Below are 14506 nucleotides of genomic sequence, written 5' to 3'. Positions count from 1 at the left end.
TCACTGCAGGGCTTCGGCGTGTAGGAGCCCATGGGGTCCTCATGCCTTGCGTGTCTAGCTGCGGAACAACTCCTCAGCATGCGCTAGAGGGGTGTTCAGGGGGGGGGGGGTGTCAACAAGTTTGATGACAGCTTCTCCCGTATCAAACCGGCCCTTTCTGTCGGGGTCCCCCCTTGGGTGCGTTGCACAGCGGGAGGGACCGGGCCAACTATCTACTGTTCCTTGCGGTCCAGCGTCAGTTGACGGCGGGTGCGCTGTGGGATTATTTTCACATATGGCGACAGGAATGCCGTCTGGATCGGTGGATGGAGAGAACATTGGAGGGGGGGCTTGTTTTGCAGTTCGCACAACCCCATCCTCCGTTCTCAGGTTTGGTGCCGACCCTATTGTCAGGGTCAGACGCAGTGACAGCCCTGGCCGACGAGATCCAATCTCTGTTGGCGAAGCAGGCCGTCGTTGTGGTTCCGAGAGAGGACGCAATGTCAGGCGTCTACTCCCGTTATTTTCTGGTACCCAAGAAAACAGGGGGGGTCAGACCTATACTGGATCTGTCTGCGTTCAACCGGTTGATTGTAGCGAGACCGTTCAGAATGTTTACCGTCAAACTCCTTCTGCTTGCTGTCAGGAGGGGAGACTGGTTCACCTCCATAGACCTGAAGGATGCGTATTTTCACATCCCGATTTTCCCTCCTCACAGGAAATTCCTACGGTTCCTGTTTCAGGGCGTAGCGTACGAGTACCAGAGGATGCCGTTCGGTTATTCTCTGGCTCCCCGCACATTCACCAAGTGCGTGGCGACTGCACTGGAGCCCTTGCGTCGTCGGGGGTTACGAGTTCTATTCTATCTCGACGACATTCTACTCCTCAGTCGTTCGGAGGAGGTTGCCAGGTCTCATACCCGGCTGGTGGTGGAATTCCTCACCGGCCTGGGTTTTGCTGTGAATTGGAAGAAGAGTACCCCTCTTCCCAGTCAACAGGTGGAGTACTTGGGCTTGACATTGAGGTCGAGGCCCATGATTGCAACCCTCTCGGAGCAGCGTCGGGGGGTTCTCCGTCACGCGCTCGGGGGTTTCCGTCTGGGAGGGACGGTTACGGCGCTGCAAGTGATGCGTCTGTTGGGCATTATGTCGTCTGCTCACACAGTGGTTCCTCTTGGCCTCCTCTTCATGAGAAGGATACAGAGGTGGTTTCTCTCTTTGAGAATAGATCCGGTGAGGGACAAATGGAAACGGTTGACGGTTCCTTTGTCGATATGGGGAGATCTCGCCCATTGGAGGAGGCTGGGTATCCTCACCATTGGGGTCCCCATAGGCAGCAGGGGCTCACACGTCACGGTCTTCACCGACGCCTCTCTCACGGGTTGGGGAGGGACGTGTCGGACCCATGCAGTGGGGGGCAGCTGGACAGGTCATGCTGGCCCGGCTACCCTGCATGTCAATGTGTTGGAGTTGAAGGCGGTCCTCCTGGTCATCAAACGGTTCGACTACCTGGTGGTAGGCAAACACGTTTTGGTCAGGACGGACAGTATGACGGCGGCGGCGTATATAAAAAGGCAGGGTGGAACTCGTTCCATCCACCTGCTCCGGGCGGCGGTCGAACTTTGGCTATGGGCATCCCGCAGGCTGCGCAGTCTGAGGGCGCTCCACATTCCTGGTACAGAGAATATGGGGGCGGATTTGATGTCTCGGGGCGGTCCTCATCACGACGAGTGGGAACTCCGCCCCAACATAGTCAGACAGATCTGGGATCGGTTCGGGGAGGCCTCGGTAGATCTGTTTGCGTGCCGACGCTCTCACAAGTGCCCCTTGTGGTTCTCGCTCAGTCGAGCAGATCATCCCCCCTTGGGGGTGGATGCCTTCTCGACCTTTCCATGGCCGCCCGGTCTTCTGTACGCCTTTCCTCCTGTACAGCTGTTGAGTCAGCTGTTGGAGCGGATACGGAGGGAGCGCAGGACGGTGATCCTGGTCGCGCCGGACCGGGGCACGGCAGTGTGGTTCCCGGTCTTGATCCAGCTTCTGGTCGCTCCTCCTTGGGTCATTCCGTGGTCGGCGACGGCCCTCTCACAGCACGACGGGTCACTGTTCCGGTTTCCGGTGTTGAGCCAACGCCTGTTGGTGAGTCTGGAGAGGATGGACCCCTCGGTGGTTGATACCATCCGGTGTGCGCATGCTCCCTCCACTGTTGCGGTTTACGCGGGCAGATGGCGTGCGTTCCAAGAGTGGTGTAAGGGGAGGGGCTGGGACCCAGTCTCCTGCCCCCTGGATGCTGTCCTGAGTTATCTCCAGTCTCTTCTTGATAGACTGTCGGCTTCGACGGTGAGGGTATATGCGGCGGCTATATCCTCCTATCATGAGGGAATTGAGGGGACTGTTTTGTTCAGCCACCCTCTTGTGAAGCGTTTCCTGCTTGGCGCTCGACGCGTTAAGCCGGTGCAACGCTCCTTGGCTCCGACTTGGGATCTTCAATTGGTCCTCGGTCGGTTGTCCTTGGCCCCGTTTGAGCACCTCGAGCAGGCGCCGTTGGGACAGCTGTCTTTCAAGACCGCGTTCCTGCTGGCTGTCACTTCCGCTAAACGCGTGGGTGAGCTCTGTGCTCTCTCGGTACGTCCAGAGTGCCTGTCTTTTCGGGCCGATTGCGGTGCCACTCTGCGACCTAATCCTGCTTTCGTGCCTAAAAATATCCGGAGTTCCTTCCGCTCCCGGGATATTGTGGTTCAGGCGTTTCGTCCTCCTCCTCACACCAGTGAGTTGGATGCGGGCCTTCACCTGTCATGTCCAGTCCGTGCTTTGGGAATTTACCTCAGCCGTACTCAGGACCTCAGGGTTACCGATCAGCTTTTTGTCTGTTACGGTGGGTCTCGTGCTGGTAAGGCACTGTCGAAACAGCGCCTGTCCCATTGGTTGTGCGAGGGCATTGCCCTCTGCTACACATTGGCTGGGCAGGATCCCCCTGGGGGCCTCAGGGCGCACTCCACTCGTGGGGTGGCTGCCTCTGCCGCTCTCCTGGGTGGGGCCTCGGTGGAGGACATCTGTGCTGCAGCTTCATGGTCCTCCCCGGGCCCCTTTGTAAGGTTTTACCTCATGGACATGACCGGGGGTTCTGTCTCCCAGGCGGTTCTGGGGTCTGTGGCCTTTCCTGCTTCCCGTCCTTTGGTAGGGTAGCAGGAGTGTGTGGGTATGGGCCACAGTGTGTTGAGTCACACGTGGTTCCGCCTGTGCGGTGTGTTCAAGGGGTTCTAGTTCCCTCTTGTTCGCATTCAGGTGGAGTTGACTGCGCCCCCCCTTCATTAGGAAGGATGGGGTGACAGGGCTCCCCGCACCCCTTGATGTGGGCTTGCGGGTCCTCAGGGGGTACATCTGTCGGGTCTCGCGTCCGCTCTAACCCATATCTCATTAGGCTAGAGCGGGACGCGATAGCCATACGATATATAACGATAGGTTATGTATATAACCTAGTTATATTAGTATTGGCTGAGCGTCCCGCTCTACGCGGCCCTGAGTTCCCTTTTGAGGGATCTTTTACTGGAACGAGTGTTTGGTGACCATAACCATGGTCTTATAGGCTACGCCTCCATAGGGGCGGGGCCCGGTCAGGTATGGGTGCATTAAGTTGTTTGTGGTGGTGTACAGTAGGTACTAGGAGATAAGGGGTATCTCATTAGGCTAGAGCGGGACGCTCAGCCAATACTAATATAACTAGGTTATATACATAACCTATCGTTACAGTGGGCGGGTGCTCAAACGAGCCCCCGTTGTTGGAGAGCCCCGTCGGAACGAGCGACGGGTGATAAGAAGAGAGCCCCGTTGGAACGAGCAACTGGTGATGAGAAGTACTTGCTAGTGACGGGTTATCCTAGAAGTATCAGCGATAGTGTGTGAGTAAGAGATACAGAACCAAAGGACTAACGTCTAGAGTTAACGAGACTAACGTCTAACGTTAGCGGGTTATAGTAGTTACTGTGTGCGGTGTATTAGTATGCTGTTAGCGGCTCCGTCTGACTTGAGTAGACTACCGGGTGCGCGGCGCTGAAGAACCGGTGGTATAGCCAGCCACGTTGCGTTAGTAGCACAACCGATATAGAAGGAGGGTGCGTCGAGACCCGAAGTTTAGCTGTGTTTAGGGTAGCAACAGTATTAGCTTGCGCGACAGCAGCAAGCCAGCAACAGCCAGCGGTGGACGTCTCCCAGACGGTACAGAGGACGCCTCTTCCCACCAGCAGAGGACGCCATCCAGCACGCTCCTCCAGCTAACCACTGCCTATGCTGTTCGCCCAGCCTGCTGGCTGTGCTTGCGGGATCGCCGACGCCATCTTGTCACCTGGACGAGTGGTGACAAGGGTGGGTCCGCCATCTTGGCTAAGTACTAACGATACCACGTGTATCAACAGCAACGTCCATTCAAGTGAACGCTAACAACCAGTGTCTAAGGGGTACCCCGAACAATTTAAGCCGGCTTAGGTTAGGTTTTCTTTTGGTAACGTGGGCCCACATTTACTTGGTTTTATTTTGTTATTGATTATTTTATTATTTGGTTATTTGAATTCCCAAATGTTTCTCTACTTCATGCCTGGGTTCCCCTAGTACAAGCGGGGTGTTTTAATGTATTGAGCATGCGGTGCCTCTGGTGGGAAGAGCTTCCCCTACATTATAACAGTGAGAGCACCCGGTGCCAATTATGAATAAAGGACAGTGTTAATTGTAATGGATAACATGCCCAGGCTTCAGTAAAAGTAGACTTGATCGGGATCATTGTGTGTGTCTGTTTCTTCCGTTTTCCATTTGCTATTCTAACCCCTGGGTAAATATTGTGACTGCATAATTATTTAACCCTTACACCCCATTCACAGAATAGCATTTGAAGGGTCTATACAGGTGGTCAAGGAAGGGTACTGCTTACAGGGAAGCCCAATAATACTATTGAACTGACAGTCACTGGGTGTGGGAGGGCTGTCGGAGGTACTGGGGGAAGTGAGGGTGTGTGGGGAGCTACTGCTGACCGCCTTGGAAGGCGAGGGAGACCAGAGTACCAGTCCCCAGGTTAGTAAATCCTGGGCCCCATCCACTCCAGCTGCAAGCCCACCAGAACGACGTTCCGGGCCAAAGACGGGGGTACATATAGGTCCAGTACCTAATACGCTCGGCGGAGAGGGTGATCGGCTGCCCCCTTCCCTCCCTCAAGTCCCTACATTCCACCAGGGCCTTGAGGAGGGCGAGGAAGATCATGGCAGACCCCGCCCACCCGGGTCACAACCTCTTCAACATGCTCCCCCACGGCAGGTGGCTACGGCTGCCCAAGACACTAAAGTCCCGCCACAGACTGAGTTTCTTCCCCTCAGCAGCCTGCCTGGTAAACGAGTCAGGTGTCCCCCTGCTCCCCCCCCCTCTATGGCGAGCTGCTAGGGCTGGACTTCTGGACTTTAACTTTGTGTTGCACTGTATCCATGTCCCCAACCACCGCACTTTCACAGTCTTATTGTTGTCTCACTGTTCTGTCCTGTCTTGCACTTTACTTAAAATTATTTATTTACTGTTGTATTGTTCTTAATTGTGAAAGAAGTATGCACTGTAATGTCAAAACACGTTCCATTTTGTACCTGTATGAAATGGCGAATAAAGTAATCTGAATCTGAATCTGAATCGTATCCTACTACCCAGTGTCTGTGTACTACTACTCCCACAAGCAGGGATAATCCACCCTTCTACATTTGGCGTCACGAACAGGATCAACATCCTACTCCACTTCCTTGACAGACCAGTAGAGAGACCATGACGTCCGACGAGGGGACCCGAGCCGCTCAAGAGATAGCGGAAAAAGTGGAAGAACTGCCAGAGAAGTGCCAGGCGCAGAGGGCACGACTGGAGACACTGGAGGAACCAGTGACGAGACTGGAACAAGAAGAGGCCGTGAAGGGGTTGATCGAGGGGGCACTCCAGGAGAGGCGGTGTGTTCAGGTGGCTCTGCGGGAGCCAAGAGACGGCTCAGAAGCCGCCAACGGGTTAGAGATGACGTTCACCAAAGAGTGTACCTTCCTCGTGAAGGACGACCCCATCCGAGGATGCGCGAGCGACGTGGTCTGGGGACTTCTGAGGATGGGAGTGCTCGGCGGAGTGGACAGGCTCTTTCACGGGATGGAGGGGATGCGCCCGTACCGCAGTTATCGCCCCGGCTCTGAGGATGTCGGCTTTAGCCCCATGGTGGTAGTTCCCCACCAACCCAGCCGGGTCAGCCGGGAGGCTTACGCCCCGGTATGCACGTCAAGGAGGTCAGAACCGGAGGTGGAGGACACCGAGAGGGGCATCCCCATCGCCACGGGCCCCATCCCGTACTCGCCAGTCGGCCCCAGACGAATGGTGATCCAGATGAGGAACTGCGGGTACGACCGGGTGGAGATACGGCAAATCCAGGTGGAGGGGCCCCAGCTGGAACCAGTGGGGCGGGCAATGGTCCGAGGGATCCAGCCCCCTAAGACCCTGTTCGAGAAAGAACCTGATCCGAGAGAGCCTGAGAGGGAGCCCGACCGGAGGGGGTCTGAGAATAGAAAGGCCGATCAGAGGGGGCCCGAACAGAGAGAGCCCGACAGGAGAGAGCCTGACCAGGGAAGGGCCGACCAGAGGGGGCCTGAACAGAGAGGGCCCAACAAGAGAGAGCCCGACAGGAGAGAGCCTGCTCAGGGAGAGCCCGACAGGAGGGGGTCTGAACAGAGAGAGCCCAACGAGAGAGAGCCCGACAGGAGGGGGTCTGAACAGAGAAGGGCCGGCCAGAGGGGGCCTGAACAGAGAGAGCCCAACGGGAGAGAGCCCAACCGGAGAGAGCCCGACAGGAGAGAGCCTGACCAGAGGGGGCCTGAACAGAGAGAGCCCAACAGGAGAGAGCCTGACAGGAGGGGGCCTGAACAGAGAGGGGCCGACCAGAGGGGACCTGAACAGAGAGGGCCCACCAGGAGAGAGCCCAACATGAGGGAGCCCGACAGGAGAGAGCCTGCTCAGAGACGGGCTGGCCAGAGGGGGCCCGAACAGAGAGAGCCCAACAGGAGAGAGCCCGACAGGAGAGAGCCCGACCAGAGGGGGCCTGAACAGAGAGGGCCCGACAGGAGAGAGCCCAACAGGAGAGAGCCCGACAGGAGAGAGCCTGCTCGGAGAAGGGCCGGCCAGAGGGGGCCTGAACAGAGAGAGCCTGCCAGGAGAGAGCCTGACCAGAGGGGGCCTGAACAGAGAGAGCCTGAGAGGAAAGAGCCTGCCCAGGGGGAGCAGGAGAGAGAGCCTGACGAGAGGGGGTCTGAAAGGAGAGGGGCCGACCAGAGGGGGCATGAACAGAGAGGGCCCAACAGGAGGGAGCCCGACAGGAGAGAGCCTGCTCAGAGAAGGGCTGGCCAGAGGGGGCCCGAACAGAGGGAGCCCAACAGCAGAGAGCCCGACAGGAGAGAGCCTGCCCAGAGACGGGCTGGCCAGAGGGGGCCCGAACAGAGAGAACCCAACAGGAGGGAGCCCGACAGGAGAGAGCCTGACCAGAGGGGGCCTGAACAGAGAGAGTCTGAAAGGAAAGAGCCTGCCCAGGGAGAGCAGGAGAGAGAGCCCGACGAGAGGGGGTCTGAAAAGAAAGGGGCCGACCAGAGGGGGCCTGAACAGAGAGGGCCCAACAGGAGAGAGCCCAACAGGAGAGGGCCCGACAGGGGAGAGCCTGCTCAGAGAAGGGCCGGCCAGAGGGGGCCTGAACAGAGAGAGCCCGCCAGGAGAGAGCCTGACCAGAGGGGGCCTGAACAGAGAGGGCCTGAGAGGAAAGAGCCTGCCCAGGGGGAGCAGGAGAGAGAGCCCGACGAGAGGGGGTCTGAAAGGAGAGGGGCCGACCAGAGGGGGCCTGAACAGAGAGGGCCCGACAGGGGAGAGCCCAACAGGAGAGAGCCCGACAGGAGAGAGCCTGACCGGAGGGAGCTGGACAGGAGGGGGCCGGAACAGAGAGAGCCCAACGGGAGAGAGCCCAACAGGAGAGAGCCCAACAGAAAAGAGCCTGACCAGAGGGGGCCTAAACAGGGAGAGCCCAACAGGAGAGGGCCTGAGAGGGGAGAGCTTGACGGCAGAGACCGGGACCTCTGGAGGCTGAGCTACCACCGAGGTTTCCGATCAGGAGGTCAAGGAGGCGAGGACAGCCCAGAACAGGGGCCTCGTCGGCGTCGCAACTTTCAATACCGGCGCAGATGCTCACCGGCAGGTGTAAAACCAGGCCTAGAGGGTGGAGATGGGAGCGTCAGGAGGGCGTCAGGAGAGGTAGAGTCAGTCCCCTCAAACGAGGATGGAGAAGACGGCGGAGACGGGGGCGAGGAGGGTGCCGCGGGCGGCTCCTCAGAGGCCTCGGCGGGCGGAGCCGTGGCCAAGGGCCTACCAACAGAGACAGACGGATCTGACGCGGAATCAGATGCAGGGGAGGTTGGACGAACCTGGCCCCAGAGGAGCACCAGAGGTCGGCTACCCGCTCGGGATCGCCAGGACGACGTGGTAGAACAGTGTGTGAAACTAATGGAACAATGTGTGAAACTGTGGGTCTAAGGACCGTTTTCATGTCATTAAACTGGTTTCATTGAGTAACTTGGACTTGGCAAGTTTAAAGTGGGGGGAAATGTAGCAGCCTGAATATTCTACAAAGTATTCAGAGATGCTAACTAACTGTTACTTTCCCTGTGTGTGTATAACGTGTGATTAACAGTATTCCTTTGGATAGCTTAACAGTGTTCCTTTGGATAGCTCTCCCAGTCTAACGACGAGGTGAGGTGCTACTCTTCTCCGGCTGCAGTATGGACTACTAACAATAACATTGAGCCCCTTTTCCCTTTCTGGAACGGTCCTAAAGTGGGATCAGAGGAGGTTGCCAGCAGGGGGCAGAGTGGCAGTGGTGGCGGGTGGAGCGGAGGAGAGAGGAGAAGCAACGAGGAAGAGGGAGTTACCTGGGAGCGAGAGTACCAGGAAGCTCTCTTCGGCATTGGACTTGACCGTGATCAGTCGCAGTTACAGTGGGCGGGTGCTCAAACGAGCCCCCGTTGTTGGAGAGCCCCGTCGGAACGAGCGACGGGTGATAAGAAGAGAGCCCCGTTGGAACGAGAACGGGTGATGAGAAGTACTTGCTAGTGACGGGTTATCCTAGAAGTATCAGCGATAGTGTGTGAGTAAGAGATACAGAACCGAAGGACTAACGTCTAGAGTTAACGAGACTAACGTCTAACGTTAGCAGGTTATAGTAGTTACTGTGTGCGGTGTATTAGTATGCTGTTAGCGGCTCCGTTTGACTTGAGTAGACTACCGGGTGCGCGGCGCTGAAGAACCGGTGGTATAGCCAGCCACGTTGCGTTAGTAGCACAACCGATATAGAAGGAGGGTGCGTCGAGACCCGAAGTTTAGCTGTGTTTAGGGTAGCAACAGTATTAGCTTGCGCGACAGCAGCAAGCCAGCAACAGCCAGCGGTGGACGTCTCCCAGACGGTACAGAGGACGCCTCTTCCCACCAGCAGAGGACGCCATCCAGCACGCTCCTCCAGCTAACCACTGCCTATGCTGTTCGCCCAGCCTGCTGGCTGTGCTTGCGGGATCGCCGACGCCATCTTGTCACCTGGACGAGTGGTGACAAGGGTGGGTCCGCCATCTTGGCTAAGTACTAACGATACCACGTGTATCAACAGCAACGTCCATTCAAGTGAACGCTAACAACCAGTGTCTAAGGGGTACCCCGAACAATTTAAGCCGGCTTAGGTTAGGTTTTCTTTTGGTAACGTGGGCCCACATTTACTTGGTTTTATTTTGTTATTGATTATTTGATTATTTGGTTATTTGAATTCCCAAATGTTTCTCTACTTCATGCCTGGGTTCCCCTAGTACAAGCGGGGTGTTTTAATGTATTGAGCATGCGGTGCCTCTGGTGGGAAGAGCTTCCCCTACATTATAACAGTGAGAGCACCCGGTGCCAATTATGAATAAAGGACAGTGTTAATTGTAATGGATAACATGCCCAGGCTTCAGTAAAAGTAGACTTGATCGGGATCATTGTGTGTGTCTGTTTCTTCCGTTTTCCATTTGCTATTCTAACCCCTGGGTAAATATTGTGACTGCATAATTATTTAACCCTTACACCCCATTCACAGAATAGCATTTGAAGGGTCTATACAGGTGGTCAAGGAAGGGTACTGCTTACAGGGAAGCCCAATAATACTATTGAACTGACAGTCACTGGGTGTGGGAGGGCTGTCGGAGGTACTGGGAAGGGAGGGTGTGTGGGGAGCTACTGCTGACCGCCTTGGAAGGCGAGGGAGACCAGAGTACCAGTCCCCAGGTTAGTAAATCCTGGGCCCCATCCACTCCAGCTGCAAGCCCTCCAGAACGATGTTCCGGGCCAAAGACGGGGGTACACATAGGTCCAATACTATAGTATCCTACTACCCAGTGTCTGTGTACTACTACTCCCACAAGCAGGGATAACCCACCCTTCTACACTGGTAAAAAATATTAATAAAAATAAGAATTGTGTAGACATAGCCTATGTATGTTAACTGTATGACAGATACAAAAAATTATATATTTGAGAAATGAAGCTGGTCATGTCTGGACAGGCTGCATGGCTTTCACACAAATTTTTATTACAATAGTTTTCTTTTTCCAGAAAGCTCAATTTCACACTAAGGGTGTAACTGTGGCTGCTGCATTCATGACATTTTGACACGACGATTATTGTCTGGCAAATAATTTGTGATTACCGATTGAATTGTCTCATTTGGTTTAAATCCAAAGTGTGGCCAGATCAGTGACAACATGTTGCTCACTGTGCTGCAAGGACGACGTTGGAGAATGGAAGACGAGCGTTCACAAACTTCAAAGGGCTTGAACTGTCCCAGCATCTAACCTCTCCACCAACTGTCCTGCACAATGATTGATTATATTTAACAGCAGATTGATCAGAATGTAGGTAATGATCTAGACCTAAAACAATTATCACAATTATTCAAAATACCACACGATGAATTGATTGTTGCAGCAGCCTATGGTTCAACCCCAATCATGGGGAATGTCTGGGCAAACAAGCTTGTAATGCAAAGGTAACTCCTACAATGGATACAGTAAAGTCCACTTAACGTCACGGTGACCAATTGCAGCCACTCTTATTGTCTGGGACCAAATACGGCCACGCCCCACTCCCAGCAAAAAGTGGGAATCTCTAGAATGGGTTTGGGGCGGCGCTGTATACGGAAGTAGCTCTCAAGGTGACGATTAGACAACACTTTTTTGTTGTCAGTAGATGGCAGCATTGGTTTAAAATTAAAGGCTGAAAATGTTGAGAACTACAACACTGCATTTCCCAAGAGCGTTAGCACAGGTCGCAGGTCACTGGGATGGGTCTATATTCTCCGACGTGATCTGAACAGCGTTAAACTATTACTGCAACCTCGGTATAGCGACCGCGAATGGCCAACTAATTATCTTAACAAAAGTGCGCTGGTAGCATTACATATGTTGTCTAAAGGGGGACATATGGTACAATTTAAGATTCTAATGATAATCGGCATATAAAGGACAAGATAAAGCATCGTTAATTTGTAAGAAACCTCAATGAAAACGGCGCAGGGTGCTATTGTTATGAAAATGTGATAGAATCCTATAAAAATGTGGACGCACTTGGCCTACGTTCCGTACAGAAACAGGGAGGCAAACAATTGAACCCTAATATCTGGCTCCTCATTGACTAAACAGCCTTTGTTTGAGATAAAACGGGATCTGTCTGCCTCCATTTACCAGGCAGGAACAAACACATGGAGCACATGTACAAACACGTGACTCTTCCCAGTGTCATCCGTCCCCTACCAGTCACTGCATTCCATGACAAGGGTAGATGGATTTGCCTCTCCATTCCTCTTTGCTTACACTACCCCTCCCCACCACAAACAGCCAATCCTCTCTCAGTTCTACCTGAGTGCCTCCAAATGTAATTTCACTGCATAATTGGATAGATACCCAGTGTCTGCTATCATTGCGTGTGCATTAAGCTGAATCATTCCATTTGCTGTTGACATTGTTTCCGAAAGGCTTACTCCAAAAACCCACGTTTGTATTTGCGCTTAAGTATTTCTCCCGGGCTCGTCGCATGGCTCGTCGATTGTGGCCGCGGAAAAAACACCGCTTCTTACATGAAGTTGTTACAGCGTGAAGTTACTTTAGCAGAATAGAGGCGGCCATCACTTGAAAACACTCAAGAGTGTGATGCTCGTTAGATAGCTTCAGTGAGACACCCATTGATCTCCATGTTGCATTTTCGCCAACCAGAGTGATCCGGGGCTACAGCGTGTCCATAAATCATTTATCATGTTATCACAGGAGCCATTTACCACCTTTTCTCTTTTCATAACATCCAAACACTCTCCTTTTGTAATATCCATACTAAGAAACCCCCCCCCCCCCCCCCCCCCCCCCGAGGTACACTCTAATTTATTTGTGGTGCCATTGTTAAGCAGACACCTTGATGATGGAATACCTCCTGTACACAATATGGGATTTCAAAACGTGTCAAGTCGAGTGTAAATCTTAGCGGCGCCTCTAGTGAAACAGAAATTAATTTGAGGCTCTATGCTCGGCGAAGTGACGGTCTCTTTGTCAGGTGTATTTCAAAATTAAATGAGTTTCGCTGTGGGCTTGAGGAGAGGTGAGGGCAAAAAAATAAAAAAGTGGTATAATATCAGAGGCTGGATTTGGCTCCGTGGTATAATCCTTAATGAATTCCATTCTTATTTATGATCCGACGGGGGACTGTAACTCACATCTCAATACACAGTCAACCCTGCACTGCCACGGCTACGCTGTAGCAATTGCATGTCAATTGCCGCCGAAACAAAAAGGTTTGGGCTGCTATTCAAATTAGGAAGTTAGAGGCAGAGAAAAGAAAACTGCCCACAAGAGATACCTGAGATGAATCATCAGGATTATTACTATTTGAGATGTACCCTCTCCAAATAAAAAGGCATCCTTATTGCGCAGACGGTGGACAGAACGGAGCTAGTGTTGTTGCCTGGTTGAAAGTTATATCCTCCTTCGAGGAGCGGGGAGGTAGGGTGCTTGAAACGGGAACAATTTCAGGTTGCTTTATTAAAACATATTTCATATTGGTTCACAGTATAACATGGTTGTTCACATCCAAGCAAGGGAGAATGCTATAAATCATACTTACTGTACACTGCATGCCCTATGAATATATTATTTTCCTATCTGGAGGTTCTCGCCCTTGCATTTTTACACTATTTCAACATAACTTGACTCTTCTGTCTTGATGAGGAAGGCAAAATAATATTCCTTTAACCCCTTACCTCCACAGGGAGCTCTCGGTAACGGCCCCCAGGTTGAAGTCGTACAGCTTGGTCAGGATCATGATCACCTGAACCACATAACGAGAAAAAGACACAGAGGATCCCATTAAAAGTCCTCTCAGAAACCCAAGTGCCTCTTCAACATAAATTACCCGTCTGTGATTAGCCACGTGGAATGAGTACAGTGCAAATGGTGCTTTACTGTAACGATAAATACAGTGTCCATGTATGACAGGCCCAATGACAAGAGATCCTCATCTTGTCAAGAGATGCCAGTCGGCGGTCACCTGAGAAGCCGTGTGGGTTGTCAAGAGTCGTGTCTAGCTCATGCGGAATGATACCTGCGCAACAGCGGAATCTGCAAATTGTTCAGTGAACAACGAAATGAAATACAGACAATGGCCATCCCCTGTCCGTCTGTCTCCCACCCACCTCTCTCTCTCTCTCTCTCTCCCTCTCTCTCTGTCTCTTCTCCTTTCACTCTCATCTCTATCACTTAGTATCTTCATTGCAAATGATGGAGGGGCAGGTTGACAGGGAACAAAAAACACTGACAAACTCTAATTTGGATGCCTGCCGTTGTTCACGATGACAGCCACCGGATTTAACCAGGTTAGTCGTTGGAATGCTTCCAGTTCCACATCTAGTTCATCCGAGTGCTCTTGGCTAAATGCTTTTCTTGTGTTCGCAGAGGATAGTCGCACAAAGTGTTTCTTGGAATGGAAATGGAGTGGGCCATAAAAGCGTGCCCAGTCACAGAGGGCAGTGTGAAATGGTGTGCAAACGCATTATTGTGACTCCAATGGCATTATAAACTACTTCCTTTAGGGATGCTTATAACTCAGGGCAGAGGGAGGATAGAAAGAGAAGGGGGGGGGGGGGGGCAGAGGGGGAGAGAGAGAGAGAGAGAGAGAGAGAGAGAGAGAGAGAGAGAGAGAGAGAGAGAGAGAGAGAGAGAGAGAGAGAGAGAGAGAGAGAGAGAGAGAGAGAGAGAGAGAGAGAGATTAGGGGATGAAGGGAGTGGGAGGGGCAGATAAATATCAGGCATAGAGGAACAGCAACATGGCGTGATACCATGAATATAGAAAACAGCGGCTGAAAGACAGGTCGAAAGCTCAATTACAGTGAGTTTAACACATTAACCTTTTGGGACCTGCGGAATGAGTCATTAAACTGAAAA

At 53.0% G+C, this 14506-nt stretch overlaps 1 protein-coding gene across 1 annotated transcript in view; it reads right to left on the bottom strand.

Annotated features, from left to right (window-relative positions):
- The window catches only part of LOC311234739 (VPS10 domain-containing receptor SorCS3-like), a gene marked incomplete at both ends in the record, with an annotated part of 229353 nt that overhangs the window by 103169 nt on the left and 111678 nt on the right, over positions 1-14506 (bottom strand). The window contains one exon of the mRNA XM_084321982.1: positions 13327-13394. Within this exon, the coding sequence (XP_084178108.1) occupies positions 13327-13394 (68 nt within the window). The remainder of the gene's footprint in view (positions 1-13326; positions 13395-14506) is intronic.

This window comes from Notolepis coatsorum (genome assembly GCF_963971535.1).
Source record: "Notolepis coatsorum genome assembly, chromosome: 9".
NCBI lineage: Eukaryota > Metazoa > Chordata > Actinopteri > Aulopiformes > Paralepididae > Notolepis > Notolepis coatsorum.
The sequence above is the reverse complement of the archived record's forward strand: the minus strand, read 5'-3'. Positions and strand labels throughout refer to the sequence as shown.